Source organism: Rattus rattus, chromosome 1 (assembly GCF_011064425.1).
Source record: "Rattus rattus isolate New Zealand chromosome 1, Rrattus_CSIRO_v1, whole genome shotgun sequence".
NCBI lineage: Eukaryota > Metazoa > Chordata > Mammalia > Rodentia > Muridae > Rattus > Rattus rattus.
Window position 1 is genome coordinate 43,279,514 of NC_046154.1, and position 17,826 is coordinate 43,297,339.

The window sequence follows — 17,826 nt, forward strand, 5'->3', positions numbered from 1 at the left end:
TTTATTATTCTTAAGATTAAAATTTTTGTTCAGTTTTCCAAATTAGGTTTCTCTGTGTGTAGCCCTGGTTGTTTGGTTTCACATTATAGATCAGGCTGGCCTTAATCTCACAGAGATCCATCTGCCTGCCTTCTATGTGCTGGGGTTAAAGTTGTCTGAAACTAGCACCTGGGTAGAATAATGTTTAAATCTAAATTTTCTATTTTTAAGGATTTATTATTTATTATTTTTACTTTTAAAAATATTTAATATTAATATTTTCTTGTAAAGATTTAATTACTAATTTTACTTCCATTATTTTAATTTTTTCCTTGTCTCAAGTTTATTTGTAAAGTAGCATAGGACACTGGTCAATCTGCAAATAGTGTGTAGGGTAGGTGTCACAGCAGTCCGCTCTGTCTTCACACTGGCAGGAGCCTTTTCTGTGGGGGCCTTCACAGGGCCTGGGCACCTTGGGAGCCTGGGCTGGGGCTGACCTGGACCTTAGCTGGAGCTTTGGCCTCTGCCTTGGTTTGAACCCTGGGCTTTGGTTGGCAGAGCCTCCGACCCTTGGCGTGTAGCTTGGAATCTTCTTCCCAAGCTTGGGGTGAGCGAGTGAGCCGACGGCTGAGTTTGGTGTTGGGCCTTTGGCATCTTACCCGGCTTGACGGCCCTGGGCTTCACGGGGCCTTTGGTTTCTCAGCTGCACTCACGTGCCTTGGGGTTGTCAGCCTGCATCTTCTTCAGGCCCCTTTCTTGTTGCTTTCTTGGCAAGCAAAGCGCATGTTCCTCAGAAACTTGGGGTCAACCCCTTAAAGATTCGTATCTTTAGACGGGGGTTTCTTGATGCCATTTCTATACCCATTTTATGGGCTGGTTTGTGTGTGGTGTGGTTCTTGGACTTGGCCACAGTAAGCAAGGCTCCCTGCAGTGCCTGGGCGTATTTAATTGTTTTTTTTTGGTTCTTTTTTTTTGGAGCTGGGGACCCGAACCCAGGGCCTTGCGCGCTTCACAGGGGCAAGCTCTACCACTGAGCTAATCCCCAACCCCTGTATTTAATATTTAAGCCCCTACTTTCAATACTTTTAATTCTGTTTCTGTCCATGTGTGTGTCACTCTGTACATGATTGTAGAGGATCGTATTGAATATCCCTGGACCTGCTGTTACAGGTGGTTGTGAGTCATCCTAGGAACCAAACTTGGGTCCACTGCAAGAGCAACACGTGCTCTTAACTGTGGAGCAATCTCTTCAGCCCCTTGCAGTATTTCAAATATTCAAAATCATAGAAAATTGTATAGGTAACTCTCACGTATATACATCTAGACTGGGCAAATTTCCACTTGGTGTTTCTAAGTCTTTCAGGGCCGTTTTGTCTTAAACCGACTCATTGTGTCTTGAATGACGTTACTGTTAATTTATAAAGACTCCATTGTTTCCTGATCAGAACCCCAAAGCTGAACTGGGAACTCCTGTGACCATGTATTGTATAAACAGAGTGAGGCCCTGCAGCATTAGGGATCGAAGTCTGTGTGTGGCTCTCACTTCAGAACCTGGTTATCAGCTGTCTTCCCCACACAGGTTGTTCGATGGTCGAACGCCTCTGTTTGCCATCACGGACACAGAAATGATCAAGAATGTGCTAGTGAAGGAATGCTTTTCTGTCTTCTACAAACCACAGGGTAGGTCATATTGTTTTCTCACTCATTAATTTATTTATTCATTCACTTTGCATCCTGACTGCATCTTTCCTTTCCTCCCAGTCCCTCCCCATTGATCCATCCTCTTTCCTCAGAGAAGGGAAGTCCCACTTGTGAACCATTTTGCCATGGGATATCCAGTAGCATCATGACTAAGAGCATCCTCTCACACTGATGCCCAACCAGACAGTCCAGCTAGGGGGGATGAGATCCAATGGCTGTCAACCAATTCGAGACAGCTCTAGCTCCAGTTGGTAGGGACCACCCAAGACTAGGCTACACATCTGCTACAAATGTTCAGGAGCCCAAGTCCAGACCCTGTAATCACTTTTTTATGGCTCAGTCTTTTGTGGAATCCCAAGGTCCCAGGTTAGTTGACTTTGTAGGTTTTTCTTGTGGTGTTCTTGACACTCCTGGCTTACCCAATTCTAACCCCTACTCTTCCACATGACTCTTTTATCCCTGAACATATTTTAGCAAGATCCATCTTTGGGTGGATGGTTTTGTATGAACTGCTCTGTCCCTCTTTTCCTCTGGTAGTCCTGCCTGACTACAGGAGGTGACACTTCAGTCTCCATATCCCCAGCTACTAGGAGTCTTAGGTAGGGTTACCCCCAGAGACTTCTCAGGACCTCTTCCTTACCAGGTTTCTGACTAGTCACAGAGATGCCTCCCCCCCAGATTCCTATTCTATCTCCCAGCCCTCTCTAACCCACCCACACCTTATCCTCATCCCTGATCCCCTCCCCAACCCCTTTCCCATCCAGTTTCCTTCCTCCATCCCCTCCCATGTCTATTTTGCTTCCTTCTTCATGAGATTCAGTCTTCCTCCCTTGTGTCCTTCTTATTACTTAATTTCTTTGCACCTGTGGATTGTAGCATAGATACCCTGTACTTCAGGGCTAAAATACACTCATAAGATAACATCCCATGTGAGTCTTTTTGCATCTGGGGTACTTCACTGAGGATATTTTCTACTTCAGTCCATTTGCCTCCTAGGAGCTTGCTTGCTAGCAATTCTAGACAAACCCTAGACTTCTAGATTCAAGGAGAGACCTTGCCTCAAAAATACCATAGAGAGTTATAGAGAAAGATGCCTGACCTCTGTTCTCTCACATGAGCATACATGGGCACGTGCACTAGTCTTTATGTGTACACTCATATACATAGAGACACACAGACACACAGAGAGACACACACCATATAAAGACATCCTTTACATTTTGCTCATTGTGTAAATACAGACCTGGAGAACTTGTCTGATGCCAAGTTCACTTTCTTTCTTTTTCTTTTTTTCCGGAGCTGGGGACCGAACCCAGGGCCTTGTGCTTGCTAGGCAAGCTCTCTACCACTGAGCTAAATCCCCAACCCCCCAAGTTCACTTTCTATCTCTCTCTAAGCTTAGTGCCTTGGTACAGCTCTGGAGTTCGACTAAGGCTTGTTCTCATCTTCTCCCTAGCCATGGACCTAGTTTTCCAACTACAGAGAAATTTACATTTAAAAGAATCCTGGAGTATAAAGGGATGGAACCATAATAGGCAGCTGAGCAGGCACCTAATTTCTCATAGCCTGTGAGGCATTCTCACATTGGCTTTTTGTTTGGACTTTAGGATTTTGGCCCAGTGGGGATTATGGGGAAAGCTGTCTCTGTAGCTAAGGATGAGGAGTGGAAGAGATATAGAGCCTTGCTGTCCCCCACATTCACCAGTGGAAGACTCAAGGAGGTGAGTGAAATTCTTTTAAGTGCAGCCTGTGTGACTGGAGTCCCCATCGTAACTGCGGATGGTTTTTTGTTTTGTTTAGATGTTCCCCATCATTGAACAGTATGGAGACATTTTGGTAAAATACTTGAGGCAAGAGAAAGGCAAGCCTGTCCCTGTGAAAGAGTGAGTGCTGGTCCATCACTGTGGTTCTGGGAGATGAAGGGTAACTGGGGTGCTGCTTACACAGTCTAGCCACTTGTCCTTATCCCTTTGGACACCAGATGACATTATATACCGTTTAAAAGGGAACAAGTGTGACAGTAAGAAGTTTGCAGGGGTAGAGGGTGGGTAGGCTGGGAAGGGCTAGATCCATACTCACAAGGCTTTGCCTGTCTCCTGAGAATATGAATACTTTCCACTCCCTGATGCATCTGTTAAATTCCCGCACCTCTCTCCCCCCAGAGTGTTTGGTGCCTACAGCATGGATGTGATCACCAGCACGTCATTTGGAGTGAATGTTGATTCCCTCAACAACCCGAAGGATCCTTTTGTGGAGAAAGCCAAGAAGCTCTTAAGAATTGATTTTTTGGATCCGTTTTTCTTGTCAGTAGGTATGTGGATGGTTCTTCTGCCTTGTGTCCCATTGCTCTTATCTGTGGTCATGTTTGTCAGTTCTGCCTTTCTCTTCCTCACTTGCCTGATTGTAGGGCTCTAGTGTATAGTTCATCTGCCATCCCCTAAAGGCACAGTTCAGTATTTTCAGTGCATTCAGAGACATGTAGACCAATTACTTCTGTTTTTGAACATTTTTCTTTGGGTCTCACCGTTTGCTCTAGCTGGCCTGAAAATTGCTCTGTATACCAGGCTGTGCTTGAACTTACAGTGATCCCTCTACCTCTGCCTCTTGAGCGCTGGGATTACATTGTTCACTTCTGAGTCCTGGTTTTATTTTAGAATTCTTTCATTTGTATAAATACAAATTTGTATAAATAGAAATTTGTATAAATACAAATTTGGCTCTCTATAAATCCAGAACTCTCCATGGTTGCAAGATTATAAGACACGATATTGACTATACCCACCCCTAATTCTAACTTCCCATATCTCTTAGATACTGAGGCACATCTTCCTCCCCATTTCCTGTCTCTTTCTTTGCTTCGGTATCCAGTCCATATAATTCAGTGCTGCCTGCTAGGTGCAGGCTGTCAGTTAAGGTGAGGACCATGCCATCTCCAGGGAATGGTTCCTCGCTCCCCATTCCTGGCTCTGACTTTATTTCCACTCCCTCCTTCATGTTGTTCCTTGGGCCTTGATTTGGAGGTGCTAATGTAGATGCTCCATTTAGGGTACAGCACTAAACAGCCCCTCATTCTCAGTACTCTCATTTCTTAGGGATCAACATTGACTGAAGGCCCACCTGGTCCATTACCAATGTCAATCATATTGTACTCTGTTCTAGCTATGTTGTAACCTTCCAGGAATCTTGACCTAAGCAACCACCAGTTTACTTCTTCTATATCTGTGTATTCTGGGCATTCCACATCAGTGAGATCATAGACTATGGGGTGTCTGTACAGGCCTCTTTCATTTAGCACAATATTAAAAAAAGCGAATGTTACTATGTCCAGTGTTTGTGATTTTTTTTCTTTCTGAGTGTCGGTCACCTGTCCTTGAGCTTGGCTTTTTTTTTTTATATTTTATTTATTTATTATATATGAGTACACTGTAGCTGCCTTCAGACACACCAGAAGAGGGCATCAGATATCATTACAGATGGTTGTGAGCCACCATGTGGTTGCTGGGATTTGAACTCAGGACCTCTGGAAGAGCAGTCGGTGCTCTTAACCACTGAGCCATCTCTCCAGCCCCCTGAGCTTGGCTTTTTAAAAATTTCTTTTTTAATATTTTTGAGACAGAGTTTCACTGTATAGCCCTGACTGTTCATTTTGTGTCTGTGTGACTTGGTGTTTTTGTGTCATGTGTAGATCAGAGGATAACTTGCAGCAGTTGGTTCTGCCCTTCACAGGGTGGGTTCCAGGGATCAAACAGGTAGTCAGTCTTCTCTGCAGGAACCTTTAGCTATTGTGCCATCCTAATGGCCCTTGTATTTTCTTTGTGAATCCACATGGCAGCTTTGGTTACTCCAACATGTGGAAGCAGCAGTATAGTTCTGACCCAGCGTGAGCCAGGTCCTGGGGAGATGGCTTCTTGTTGAGACACTGGTGACTTGTTCTTGGGATTGCTTTATGATTTATTTAAATGAAACTTGCATTTCCTTTAAACCTTATTTTTTTCTTTTCCAGTACTCTTTCCATTCCTCACGCCAGTATATGAGATGTTAAATATCTCCATGTTCCCAAAAGATTCAATAGAATTTTTCAAAAAATTTGTGTACAGAATGAAGGAAACCCGCCTGGATTCTATGCAGAAGGTAATGAGTGGTGGTTTCATGAGAGGGTCACATTTTGACAACATGTTGGGCTGTGAATAGGTAATGTGCGCTAATGATAGACAGATAAGGCTAGACTTAGAGAGAAAGAATATTTATATTTTCTGGGGAAGGAGAAGTTAGATTTTTAAAATGTTGATTGAGAATAAGCCAGGAATTAACCCTTAGCAATAGGAATGAAAGAGAGAGTACTACTCATAAGGACTGAAATAAAGAAGCAAAATCAGCATGGCATAAGACCTGACCAAGAGCACAGATGGGACAGGATCTCTCCAAACTCTATCCTTTGCTGAGGAACAATTGGCAGTTGATAGTTGTGAAGGGAGGGTGTGGACACTGGTAGGTTTCCCATGTGTCAGTGGATGGTCCCACAGCCATGCATGTGTGTGCATGACTAGTTGGACTCAGTGGGTGATTTAGAAGAGGGCCCGGACTGTGGAAAAGAAATATTACAGACTACAGATGATAGAGAAGGAATTCGATGGAGGAAATAATGGGGTGGAGATGACCGTATCTGGTCGTATACATGTATGAAACTTTCCAATAACAAATAAAAATGATTAAAAAGGGGAAATGCTATTTTCTTCTCCTTCAAAAACATTTTCAAAAATTTAGAGTAATTGCTGAAAGTCCTATCTCTTGTAGTTTACTGTAAAAAAGTGGCTGATGTGAAGCTAGTAACTTCTGGATTTAGCCACTCCTGCTTTTGTTCCTTGATGACTCAAGCAATCATAGCCACAGTTTTGAATTTATGGGAGCCATGTTCTCAGGCAGGAGAGAATTATGCTTCTGCACTTCTGATCCACCTCTGACCTCTGACCTTGCCCTTGCCCTTCCACTTTTGCAACTTCTCCTTCTGTTTCCAGCATCGAGTGGATTTTCTTCAGCTGATGATGAATGCTCATAATGATTCTAAAGACAAAGAATCTCATACAGGTAAGAAAGTCCTTCCTGGTTCGTGGGCAAGGAAGCTCTTGGGAAGTAGATGGGCTTTACAAGTGCTTTTCTAAGTAGAGTGATACCTCTGCCGAGTTACTGAAAGACAGACATGGCTGTTATCAACATGGAATTTTCTGGATGCACATGGGCATAAGTTAGCTCCTAACATAAAGTGTGGTCATGATGGACATCTCCAGTGGTCTCCGTGTTAATTGCATGAGCACAGGTGTAGTTTGTGTCTTTCCCAGAACACAGTCTTAGAGGTCTGCCTAGACTCTATGTCTAATCATCCTGTCAGGGGGCATGTACCCAAAGGGTGCTGAACCTCTCTGCAAGACCCTGTTGGGCATGTTTTCTCTACCCTAATCCGTGGTAAAGATTTACTTTTCCTTTGCGTGATGTGTAAATAGCTCCTGGGGAAACCCTCTTGAACAAACGCACTGGTTCTCTTTATTTTTATTTATTTATTTATTTTTTCGAGCTGGGGAATGAACCCAGGAGGCAAGGCTTACCACTGAGCTAAATCCCCAAGTTTTATTTTTTTTTATGCACTAAAAAATCAGAGACTTAAAGTTCTTTCATACTTTTTGGTTAGAGTCAGACCAAAGTATTTTATATTATTTGTGGCTATTGTGAAGGGTGTCATTTCCCTAATTTCTTTCTCAGCCTGTTTATCCTTTGGGTAGAGGAAGGCTACTGATTTGTATGAGTCAATTTTATACCCAGCCACTTTGCTGAAGTTGTTTAACAGGCTTTGTAGTTCTCTGGTGGAATTTTTGGGGTCACTTAAGTATACTATCATATCATCTGCAGATAGTGATATTTTGACTTTTCTTTCCCATTTGTATCTCTTTGGCCTCCTTTTGTTAACTGATTGCTCTGGCTAGGACTTTGAGTATTATATTGGATGGGTATGGAGATAATGGGCAGCCTTGCCAGTCCCTGATTTTAGTGGGGTTGCCTCAAGTTTCTCTCCATTTAGTTTGATTCTGGCTACTGATTTGCTGTATATGGCTTTTACTATGTTTATGTATGGGCCTTGAATTCCTGATCTTTCCAAGACTTTTAACATGAAGAGGTGTTGAATTTTGTCAAATGCTTTCTCAGGATCTAATGAGATGATCATGTGTTTTTTTCTTTGAGTGTGTTTATACAGTGGATTACTTTGATGGATTTATGTGTATTGAACCATCCTTGCCTCCCTGTGATGAAGTCTACTTAGTCATGATGGTAGATCTTTTTGATTTGTTCTTGGATTTGGTTTGCAGGAATTTTATTAATTTTTTTCATTGATATTCATAAGGAAAATTGGTCTGAAGTTCTCTTTCTTTGTTGGGTCTCTGTGTGGTTTAGGTATGAGTATAATTGTGGTTTCATAGAACAATTTGGATAGTGTTCTTTCTGTTTCTATTTTGTGAAATAGTTTGAAGAGTATTGGTATTAGACTGTCTTTGAAGATTTGATAGAATTCTGCACTGATCCTGGGCTTCTTCTGGTTGGGAGACTTGTAATGACTGCTTCTATTTCTTTAGGGCTTATGTGATTGTTTAGATGGTTTATCTGATCCTGATTTAACTTTGATATCTAGTACCTGTCTAGAAAATTGTCTATTTCTTCCATATTTTCCTGTTTTATTGAGTATAAGCTTTCACAGTAGGATCTGATGATTTTTTGGATATCCTTGGGTTCTGTTGTTATGTCCCCCTTTTCATTTCTGATTTTGTTAATTTGGATACTCTCTCTGTTCCCTGCTGTTAGTCTGGCTAAGGGTTTATCTATTTTTTCTTTTTTTGATTTTCTAAAAGGACCAGCTCCTGGTTTGTCGATTCTTTGTATAGTTCCTTTTGTTTCTACTTGGTTGATTTATGTCCTGAGTGTGATTATTTCCTGCCATCTACTCCTCTTGGGTGTATTTGCTTCTTTTTGGTTCAATGACTTCAGATGTGCTGTCTAGCTACTAGTGTATGCTCTCTCCAGTTTCTTTTTGGAGGCACTCAGAGCTATGAGTTTTCCTCCTAGCACTGCTTTCATTGTGTCCCATAAATTTGGGTATGTTTTGCCTTCATTTTCATTAAATTCTAAAAAGTCTTTAATTTCTTTCTTTATTTCTTCTTTGGCCAAGTTATTACTGAGTAGAGTGTTGTTCACCTTCTATGTGTATGTGGGCTTTTTTTTTTGTTTTTTGTTTTTGTAGTTACTGATGACCAGCCTTTGTCTGCGGTGATCTGATAGGATGCATGGGATTATTTCAATCTTCTTGTATCTGTCAAGGCCTGTTTTGTGACAGATTTTATGGTCAGTTTTGGAGAAGTCCCATGAGATGCTGAGAAGAAGATATATTCTTCTGTTTTATGATGAAATGTTCTATAGATCTGTTATATGGATTTGGTTCATAACTACTGTTAGTTTTATTGTGTCTCTGTTTAGTTTCTGTTTCTATGATCTGTCCACTGATGAGAGTGGGATGTTGAAGTTTCCCACTATTATTGTGTGAGGTACAATGTGTACTTTAAGCTTTAGTAAAGTTTCTTTTATAAATGTGGTTGCCCTTGCATTTGGAACATAGATGTCTAGAATTGAGAGTTCATCTTGGTAGATTTTTCCTTTGATGAGTATGAAGTGTCCTTCCTTATTTTTTTGATGACTTTTGGTTGATAGTTGATTTTATTTAATATTAGAATGGCTACTCCAACTTGTTTCTTGTACCATTTGCTTGGAAAATTGTTTTCCAGCCTTTTACTTGAAGGTAGTGTCTGTCTTAGCCACTGAGGTACAGTTTCTGTATGCTGCAAAATGCCAGGTCCTGTTTATGTATTAAGTCTATTAGTCTTTGTCTCTTTATTGGATAATTGAATCCATTCATGTTATGAGTTATTAAGGAAAAGTGAGTATAGTTCTTGGGTTTTTTTTTGTTCTCAGAGTTTGAATTACGATTGTGTCGGTTTCTTCTTATGGGTTTGTTGAAAGAAATTGCTTTCTTGATTTTTTTAGGGTGTAGTTTCCCTCTCTGTGTTGAACTTTTCCATCTATTATCCTCTGTAGGGCTAGGTCTGTGTAAAGATATTGTAAAAATTTGGTTTTGTAATGGAATTTCTTAGTTTCTCCATCTATGTTAATTGAGAGTTTTGCTGGATATAGTAGCCTGGACTGACATTTGTGTTTTCTTAGGGTCTGTATGTCATCTTCTCAGTATCTTCTGGCTTTCATAGTCTCTGGTGAGAAGTCTGGTGTAATTCTGACAGGTTACTTGACCTTTCCCCCCCTTATTGCTTTTAATATTTTCTTTGTTTTGTGCATTTGGTGTTTTGATTATTATGCGATGGGATGAATTTCTTGTATGTTCATGGGAATCTCTTTCTTTAGGTTAGGGAATTTTTTTCCCATAATTTTGTTGAAGATATTTACTGTCCCTTTAAGTTGGGAGTCTTTGGTCTCTTCTGTACTCATTAACCTTAGGTCTGGTCTTCTCATTGTGTACTAAATTTCCTGGATGCATTGTTAGTTTTTTTTTTCATTTTGCATGTTCTTTGATGGTTGTGTCAATGTTTTTTTTATGATATTTTCTGCACCTGAGATTCTCTTGTACCTCTTATATTCTGTTGGTGATGCTTGCATCTATGACTCCTGATCTTTTTCTTATGTTTTCTATCTCCAGAGTTTTCTCCATTTGTGTTTTATTTATTGTTTCTATTTCCAATTTTATATTCTGGATGGTTTTGTTCAATTCTTTCACCCATTTTGTTGTGTTTTCCTGTAATTCTTTAAGGGATGTTTGTGTTTCCTCTTTAAGGGATTCTACTGGTTTATCTGTGTTCTCCTGTATTTCTTTGAGGGGGTTATTTAAATCCTCCTTAAAATCTTCTATCATCCATTGAAGGAATCAGAGAAAGGACTGGAAGAGCTTGAAGGGGCTCGAGACCCCATATGAACAACAATGCCAACCAACTAGAGCTTCCAGGGACTAAGCCACTACCTAAAGACTATACATGGACTGACCCTGGACTCTGACCTCATAGGTAGCAATGAATATCCTAGAAAGAGCACCAGTGGGAGGGGAAGCCCGGGGTCCTGCAAAGACTGAACCCCCAGTGAACGAGATTGTTTGGGGGAGGGGGGCAAGGGGGGGGAGGATGGGGAGGGGAATACCCATAAGGAAGGGGGGGGGAGGGGTTAGGGGGATTGTTGCCTGGGAAACCGGGAAAGGGAATAACATTCGAAATGTAAATAAGAAATACTCAAGTTAATAAAAATAAAAGGAAAAAAAACCAAAAAAAAAACCAACAAAAAAAACTTCCTATCATTATCATGAGATATGATTTAAATCTGAATCATGCTTTTATGGTGTTTTGGGAGAATCCAGGACTTGCTGTAGTGGGAGAACTGGGTTCTGATGATGTCAAATAGCCTTGGCTTTTGTTGCTTAGGTTCTTTTTTCTTTCTTTTTCTTTTTTCTTTTTTTTTAAAAACATTTTTCTCTTTTATTATGTATATTTAAACTTACATTTCAAATGTTATCCCCTTTCTCAATTTCCCCACAGAAACCCACTATCTCCCTCTGCTTTCGTGTGGGTGCTCCCCCCACCCACTCCATCCCACCTCCCTGCCCTGACATTCCCCTACTCTGGGGCATCGCGTCTTGACAGGACCAAGGGCTTCTCTTCCTATTGATATCCGACAAGGCCATCCTCTGTTACATATGCGACTGGAGCCATAAGTCCATCCTTTTGTATTCTTGGGATGGTGGTTTAGTCCCTAGGAACTCTGGGACATCTGGCTGGTTGATGTTGGTTTTCTTCCTATGGGGTTGCAAACCTCTTCAGCTCCCTTAGTCCTTTCTCTAACTCCTCCATTGAGGACCCTGTTCTCAGTTCAGTGGTTGGCTGCAACCATTTGTTCAGGCTCTGCCAGAGCCTCTCAGCATGCACTCCTTGGCAGATGCAATATTGTCTGTGTTTGGTGGCCATTATGGGATTGTCACTTAGGTTCTTGTGGTTGTCTCTCACTATTCGTTTGTCTCTGGTGTTAGTTGGTCTTGCTGTCTCTAAGGAGAGCCTGTTCCTCCTGTGAGCCAGTGAACTTAGGAGTGTCAGTGCTGCTGGGACACCAGCTCTCTCAGGGCGGTATTTGGGTCCAGAGAACTGTGCCACATGGTTAACTCTGAGGTGCAAATTGAAGCCATAGGCCTGTTTTATTTTAGATTGCTTAAATAAATGTTAATTTTAAAGATAGCCACTGAGTGTGGGTTTCTAGTCCAGTTTAGGTTTAGGAGACATCCTGACATGACTTATGATTCTCTCCTCATCTCCTCTGTGATGGTCCATTCTGACATGACTCACCTGAGATGTTTTCTTACATCCAGCCCTATCCGATATGGAGATCACAGCCCAGTCAATTATTTTTATTTTTGCTGGATATGAACCCACCAGCAGCACACTTTCCTTTGTCCTGCATTCCCTGGCCACTCACCCAGACACACAGAAGAAACTGCAGGAGGAGATCGACAGGGCTCTGCCCAATAAGGTGAGAGGATGGTGTAGGAGGGAAAAGGAAAAGCCTCAACAAAGACCCTTTCTTGTCACCTGCAATGGTGTGTGTGTGTGTGTGTGTGTGTGTGTGTGTGTAAAGGTTAGAGGACATCTTTGAGGTTGGTCCTTGTTTTCTACCTTGTTTTGCACAGGGTTTCATTGTTTTGTTACTGTATATATCAGGCATTCTGGCCCCTGAACTTTATGGAATCTCCAGTTGTCACTTTCTTTCTTTGCTGTGTGAGCACTAAGATTACAAATGTGTGTATATTGTGTGTGTGTGTGTGTGTGTGTGTGTATTAGTATGTGTCAGTTTTAAATAGCTCCTGAACTGAGGTCCTTATACTTGCATAGCAAGCACATAAATCACTGAGCCATCTTTCCAATTCCAGCATTTTTTTACATGGTTGTATTTATATTTGTATGTATATGTATGTATGTTTGTATGCATGCATGCATGTATGTATGTACATGAGTGTATATACATATGTGGGAATGTGTGCTGCATCATGTGTGTGGAGTTCAAAAGACAACTTGAAGGAACTGGTTTTCTCTTTCTACTGTGTGAAATTTAGGGGTCCAAATCTGGTCAGGTGCCTTTGCTCATTGAGCTGTCTCAGCAGCCCTTGATAATTTGGAACAAGAACATCAGCACTATTTTTTCCCAGCACCATTTAGTAATTATCATAAAAGGGCCCCAAAAGGAGAAATGGGCAATATGTCCTCTCATAGCAACAGAAGGTTGTTGTGACACAGGGCTTGGACTGGCGTGTCTATTATCTAGAACCACAGAGTTCCAAGCAAGCAACATCCACATAAACTGTGTGATATTAAAGATATACAGTTATCATTCAGCTCTCTGCATGTTTGAATTTCCTGCTGGATCTGTTGTGTCCCAGCTTCTGTGCAACGAGTAAGACTAGCCTGGACCTTGATTAAGCTGCATGGATTGACTCAGCTCTGTGCCATGGTTCCCCCTATCTATTTATAGTTATAGGTAAAGAAGCCAAGGTGTGAGCCTGGCGTCTATCTCTTTATTTCTCTCTGTATGTATGTAAATGTGTGCACACAGGTGTGTGTGTGTGTATGTGTATGTGTGTGTGTGTGTGTGTGTGTGTGTGTGTGGGTCAAGGTGTTGAACTTTTTTTTTAACTTGGTAGATATATTTCCATTGTGTCTCTGATTTATAACGTTTCAAGTTTTGGTTATGTTGATAATGGTTCAAAAGTAAGACATGTTCAAAGCAAAGCATACATCAAATTTTAAATTTCATATCTTTGTTATTATAAATAATATGGCAGTGAATATATGATGCGAATGCCTCTTCACCACATAGTTTTCATTTTTTATCAATATTTGCTTTGAAGTGAGATTACTAGGTCCTCTGACTATTCTTTTAGCTTTTTAAATAATAATACACATCGTTTTCTATAATATCTGTTAAGCAGTGTAAGTTTACTCTTTTTTTTACATCTTCACTAAAACATGTCTCTCATTCTAATACACATGAGGTTATGATATGTTCTTGTGGTTTTGATTTTCTTTTCACTGATGATTGGAGTGACATGATAGTATACTCGTAAGCCATATCTATGTCTTCATGTACCAAATATTTATTCCAATCTTTGGCTTATGCTTATGTTTATGTTAGGCTGCTAGCTTTACTATTCATTTGCTCGAGTTCCTTTTACACATTAGACATTAAACTCTTAGATGAATGATTGGGGGTGTATCTAAAAACAGTCCTTATAACATTCAAAGCATTTCTTTTATGGTTTTGACACACTGTTAATTATTTCTAAATCCCTTTCCACCATGTTTTTTGAGATAGGCTCTCCTGGTAAACCTGGAACATATCAACCTGGTTAGGCTGTCTAGCCAATGAGCACCAGACATGTTCTATTTCAGTCTACCTACTGCTGGGAATATAGTTGGGTGCCACAGTGTCAGGATTTACAGATGATTTTTATGTGAACTCTGGCACACAAGACTGAATGCTAGACATTTAAATAATTGAGATATCTTCCAGGCACCAAGTGACAGTTATTCAAATCACTTTGTAAGGAGCTCGAGAAATAGCACAATGGTTAAGAGCACTGGCTGCTGTTCCATAGGATGCATCCATATTTGAATCCCAGCATAAAAATGACTGCTCTCCATAGTTACAGGAGATCTGATTCCCTCCTTTGGCTTCTGTGGGCACTGTACTCAAGTGGCATACATAAACATATGCAAGCAAAACACCTACATATATAAAATAAAACAGTTTAACAAACCTTTTAAAATTTATTGTAAGTACTAACTAAGGCCCTTTGAGTTGCTGAGCCTGACTTTGGGCCTACCGAGAATTCAACACTAGACACAGTTGAAAGTTAATCTAAAATCTCAGCACAAATCTTTTTCTTTCTTCCCAGGCACCTCCCACCTATGATACTGTGATGGAAATGGAGTACCTGGATATGGTGTTGAATGAAACCCTTAGATTGTATCCAGTTGCTAATAGACTTGAGAGAGTCTGTAAAAAAGATACTGAAATCAATGGTGTGTTTATACCCAAAGGGTCAGTAGTGATGATTCCATCTTATGCTCTTCACCATGATCCACAACACTGGCCAGAGCCTGAGGAATTTCGCCCAGAAAGGTACCAGAACCCCAGGAGCAGAAAGCCATTCTACAGTATGCAGGCCTGTGTATGCTATGATGTCTCTTACAGGAAGATGATCTAAGTTTGATTTTGCATCCATTCTGTGAGGAGAATAGCAGAGAAAGGGAAGGAAAGAGAGAAGAGGGGAAGTGAGATGGGAAGAAAATAAGACCAATTAAATACGGAATGTTTTCTGCCTTCTTCCTTAAGTAGTTAATGAACAACTTCAATGTGAAGCAGGAACTCACCTTTCCTGTAATGGAAATGAAATGCGCTACTCAGGGTTGTGACAGAGCATTATCCCAAATGGATTTTTAGTGTTTAAAGATGTAGTTCCTTTCTTGTTTCTTTTTACTTTCTGACAATCACATGAATGGAAAATGGATTCTGGTCATTTTCACCTCACACCACCCTGTCTTTTCTCCCTCCCATTCATGTGCAATCCCTGTCTGTCTTTTCTTTTTTTTTTTTTTTTTTTTTTTTTTTTAAGATTTATTTATTTATTTAATGTATCCCATACATTGTAGCTGTCTTCAGACACACCAACCCCATTACAGATGGTTGTGAGCCACCATGTGGTTGCTGGGAATTGAACTCAGGACCTCCGGAAGAGCAGTCGGTGCTCTTAACCGCTGAGCCACCTCTCCAGCCCTCCCTGTCTGTCTTCAACCAGTCCTCCTCCTGTTTTTTTTTTTTTTGTGATTTATTGTAACTTTTGAATTTACTTATGGTTGCTTGCATAAGCATATGTGTTGGAGTTCTATTAAGGGGAATGATCAACTCACCAGTGGTACACCAGTGGGAAAAAACTTCTCCCTCACCCACCAAGCATTTATTGTCAACAGCTGCTGAGGGAGGTGGCATGTCATGGGCTCCCTTTCCCACCCATGCTGGAATTGATGATATGTCTAGTCTTATGTAGGTATCCACAGCTGCTGTGAGTTGTTGAGTGCAATAGGTGTGTCATGTCTAAAAGGCAGTACTTCACAGCACCCATTTCCTGCCCTGGCTCTAACATTCTATCTGCCTCTCCCTCTGTGATGTTTCCTGAGCTTTGGAGGGGGTGAGCACTCCACCACCACTTCTCAGCAGTATGACCAGTCAAGAGTTTCTGTGTTCACTGCATCTCACTGCAAACTGAAGCTTTTCTGGCAAAGGCTGAGATCAGCACTAATTTTTGTGTGTAAAGATAAATATTTAGAAGGCATTTTGGTACCATGTCCATTTAGCAAAACAATAGTACTAATAGTATTCTTTTCTATAATGTCTGGAGCTATGGGATTTTGACCAGATTTTCAATGCTAGGCATTAATTTTCCTACTGAATTGGCCCTCTAAAGAAACAGAAAATGGTTGGTTCCACCTACCCTATAATATCCTTATTCTACTAGTGTGTGCCTACAGAAGGATGCATTTTTTTCAAATAGCATCTATCTTATCTCAACCATATGGAGACACTTTTAAGATGAGTGGAATGGAAAGGATATTTAGTATAAAATTCTCAGTTTCAAATATCTGCAAGCAGAAGTTCAATGAACCTTTCCCAAGCCACCTGTGTGTTACTGATTAGAAGCCAAAAGGTAACTTCACAGGTGTAGCTCTTATGCTTTTATCCTATATCAACTTGTCTTCTATTGTTATGTCTTCAGGTTCAGCAAGGAGAACAAGGGCAGCATTGATCCTTATGTATATATGCCCTTTGGGAATGGACCCAGGAACTGCATTGGCATGAGGTTTGCTCTCATGAATATGAAACTCGCTCTCACTAAAGTTCTGCAAAACTTCTCCTTCCAGCCTTGTAAGGAAACACAGGTGAGGGAAAAACTATTTCTACAAATAGTGTTTTATGGTAGGAATTTTTCCAACTGAATGTTCTGTGCATAAAAGTGATAATGTATGTTTGAGGTTTAATAATTTGTTTTCTGGCCAAATGAGCTATTTGTATCCAGGTATTAACTAAGGAGCCTTTTGTCCTATGTCTGTAGAGAATAGAACTTAATATCACAAAGAGTCAGTGTAGGTCAGTGTGACAGGATTCCATGCATTATGTTTGAAATTCTAGTCATGTCCACTGGAGAATGGTATGTCATGTGACAGTCATAGGTACAATGCTTATGTCTTCAATGTTTGTCGCATGTTGCACTCTTCTTTCAGAGCTCACAGAAGCCCCCTTCTCCCAGTCTTTTCAACCAGTCTATGGAGATTAGAATCTATTTAAAACTCATACGTGGGGTCTGAGATGTTTCTCCGCTGGCAAAATGCTTACCTGTCATGAACAAGTCTATGTTTCTAATTTAATGTCCTGAATAAGTTGTGATATTATATACCTGTAAATCTGTAGTCAGGAGTTAGAGGCTAGGGATCAGAATTTCAAGAAGCCCTTATCCACTTAGCATATTTGAAGCCAACATGGGCTATGTGTCTCAAAAAGAAACCAGAAACTCAAGATGCCTGATCTTTTTTGAAATTCTAACACAATTTACCCAGAGTGTGGCTTTAAAAGCTCACCTCTGATTTCCCATGTGATGACAAGTTGAGAATCAGTATTTTAAAAGACATTTGCTGGGTCTCATGAGATGGCTCAGTTGATAAGAGCACTTGCTTCTCTTTGATCGGACTTGAATTTAGTTTCCAGTACTGTCACGGTGGCTCATAACCATTTATAAGTCTAGTTCCAGGGTGTCTGTTGGCCTACTCTGGCTTCTCTTGACATTTCCCACTTGTGACATAAATGCAATGTGCAGGCAAAATGCTTCTATACATATAATTAGTTTTTAAAAAAGTTGCATGTTATGATGAACTTCAACCTAATGGGACATCTTAATGTTTCCGACTGATTTCTTAGGAACACTGCTCTAGAAAACAGGTAGTCATTGTATTTCCATAAATT

The 17,826-nt window shown here is 40.7% G+C and overlaps 2 protein-coding genes across 2 annotated transcripts in view; both read left to right on the forward strand.

The window, feature by feature from the left end:
- Positions 1 to 17,826, forward strand: part of Agbl4 (ATP/GTP binding protein like 4) — a 1,249,712-nt gene that overhangs the window by 195,377 nt on the left and 1,036,509 nt on the right. The gene's annotated exons all lie outside the window — the stretch shown is intronic.
- LOC116885380 (cytochrome P450 3A1-like) overlaps positions 1,566 to 17,826 on the forward strand; it is a 34,949-nt gene continuing 18,688 nt past the window's right edge. The window contains 10 exon segments of the mRNA XM_032886661.1: positions 1,566 to 1,646; positions 1,648 to 1,659; positions 3,288 to 3,401; positions 3,481 to 3,563; positions 3,843 to 3,991; positions 5,684 to 5,811; positions 6,696 to 6,765; positions 12,128 to 12,288; positions 14,708 to 14,934; positions 16,586 to 16,748. Coding sequence (XP_032742552.1) covers positions 1,605 to 1,646; positions 1,648 to 1,659; positions 3,288 to 3,401; positions 3,481 to 3,563; positions 3,843 to 3,991; positions 5,684 to 5,811; positions 6,696 to 6,765; positions 12,128 to 12,288; positions 14,708 to 14,934; positions 16,586 to 16,748 — 1,149 coding nt within the window. The 5' untranslated portion in view covers positions 1,566 to 1,604.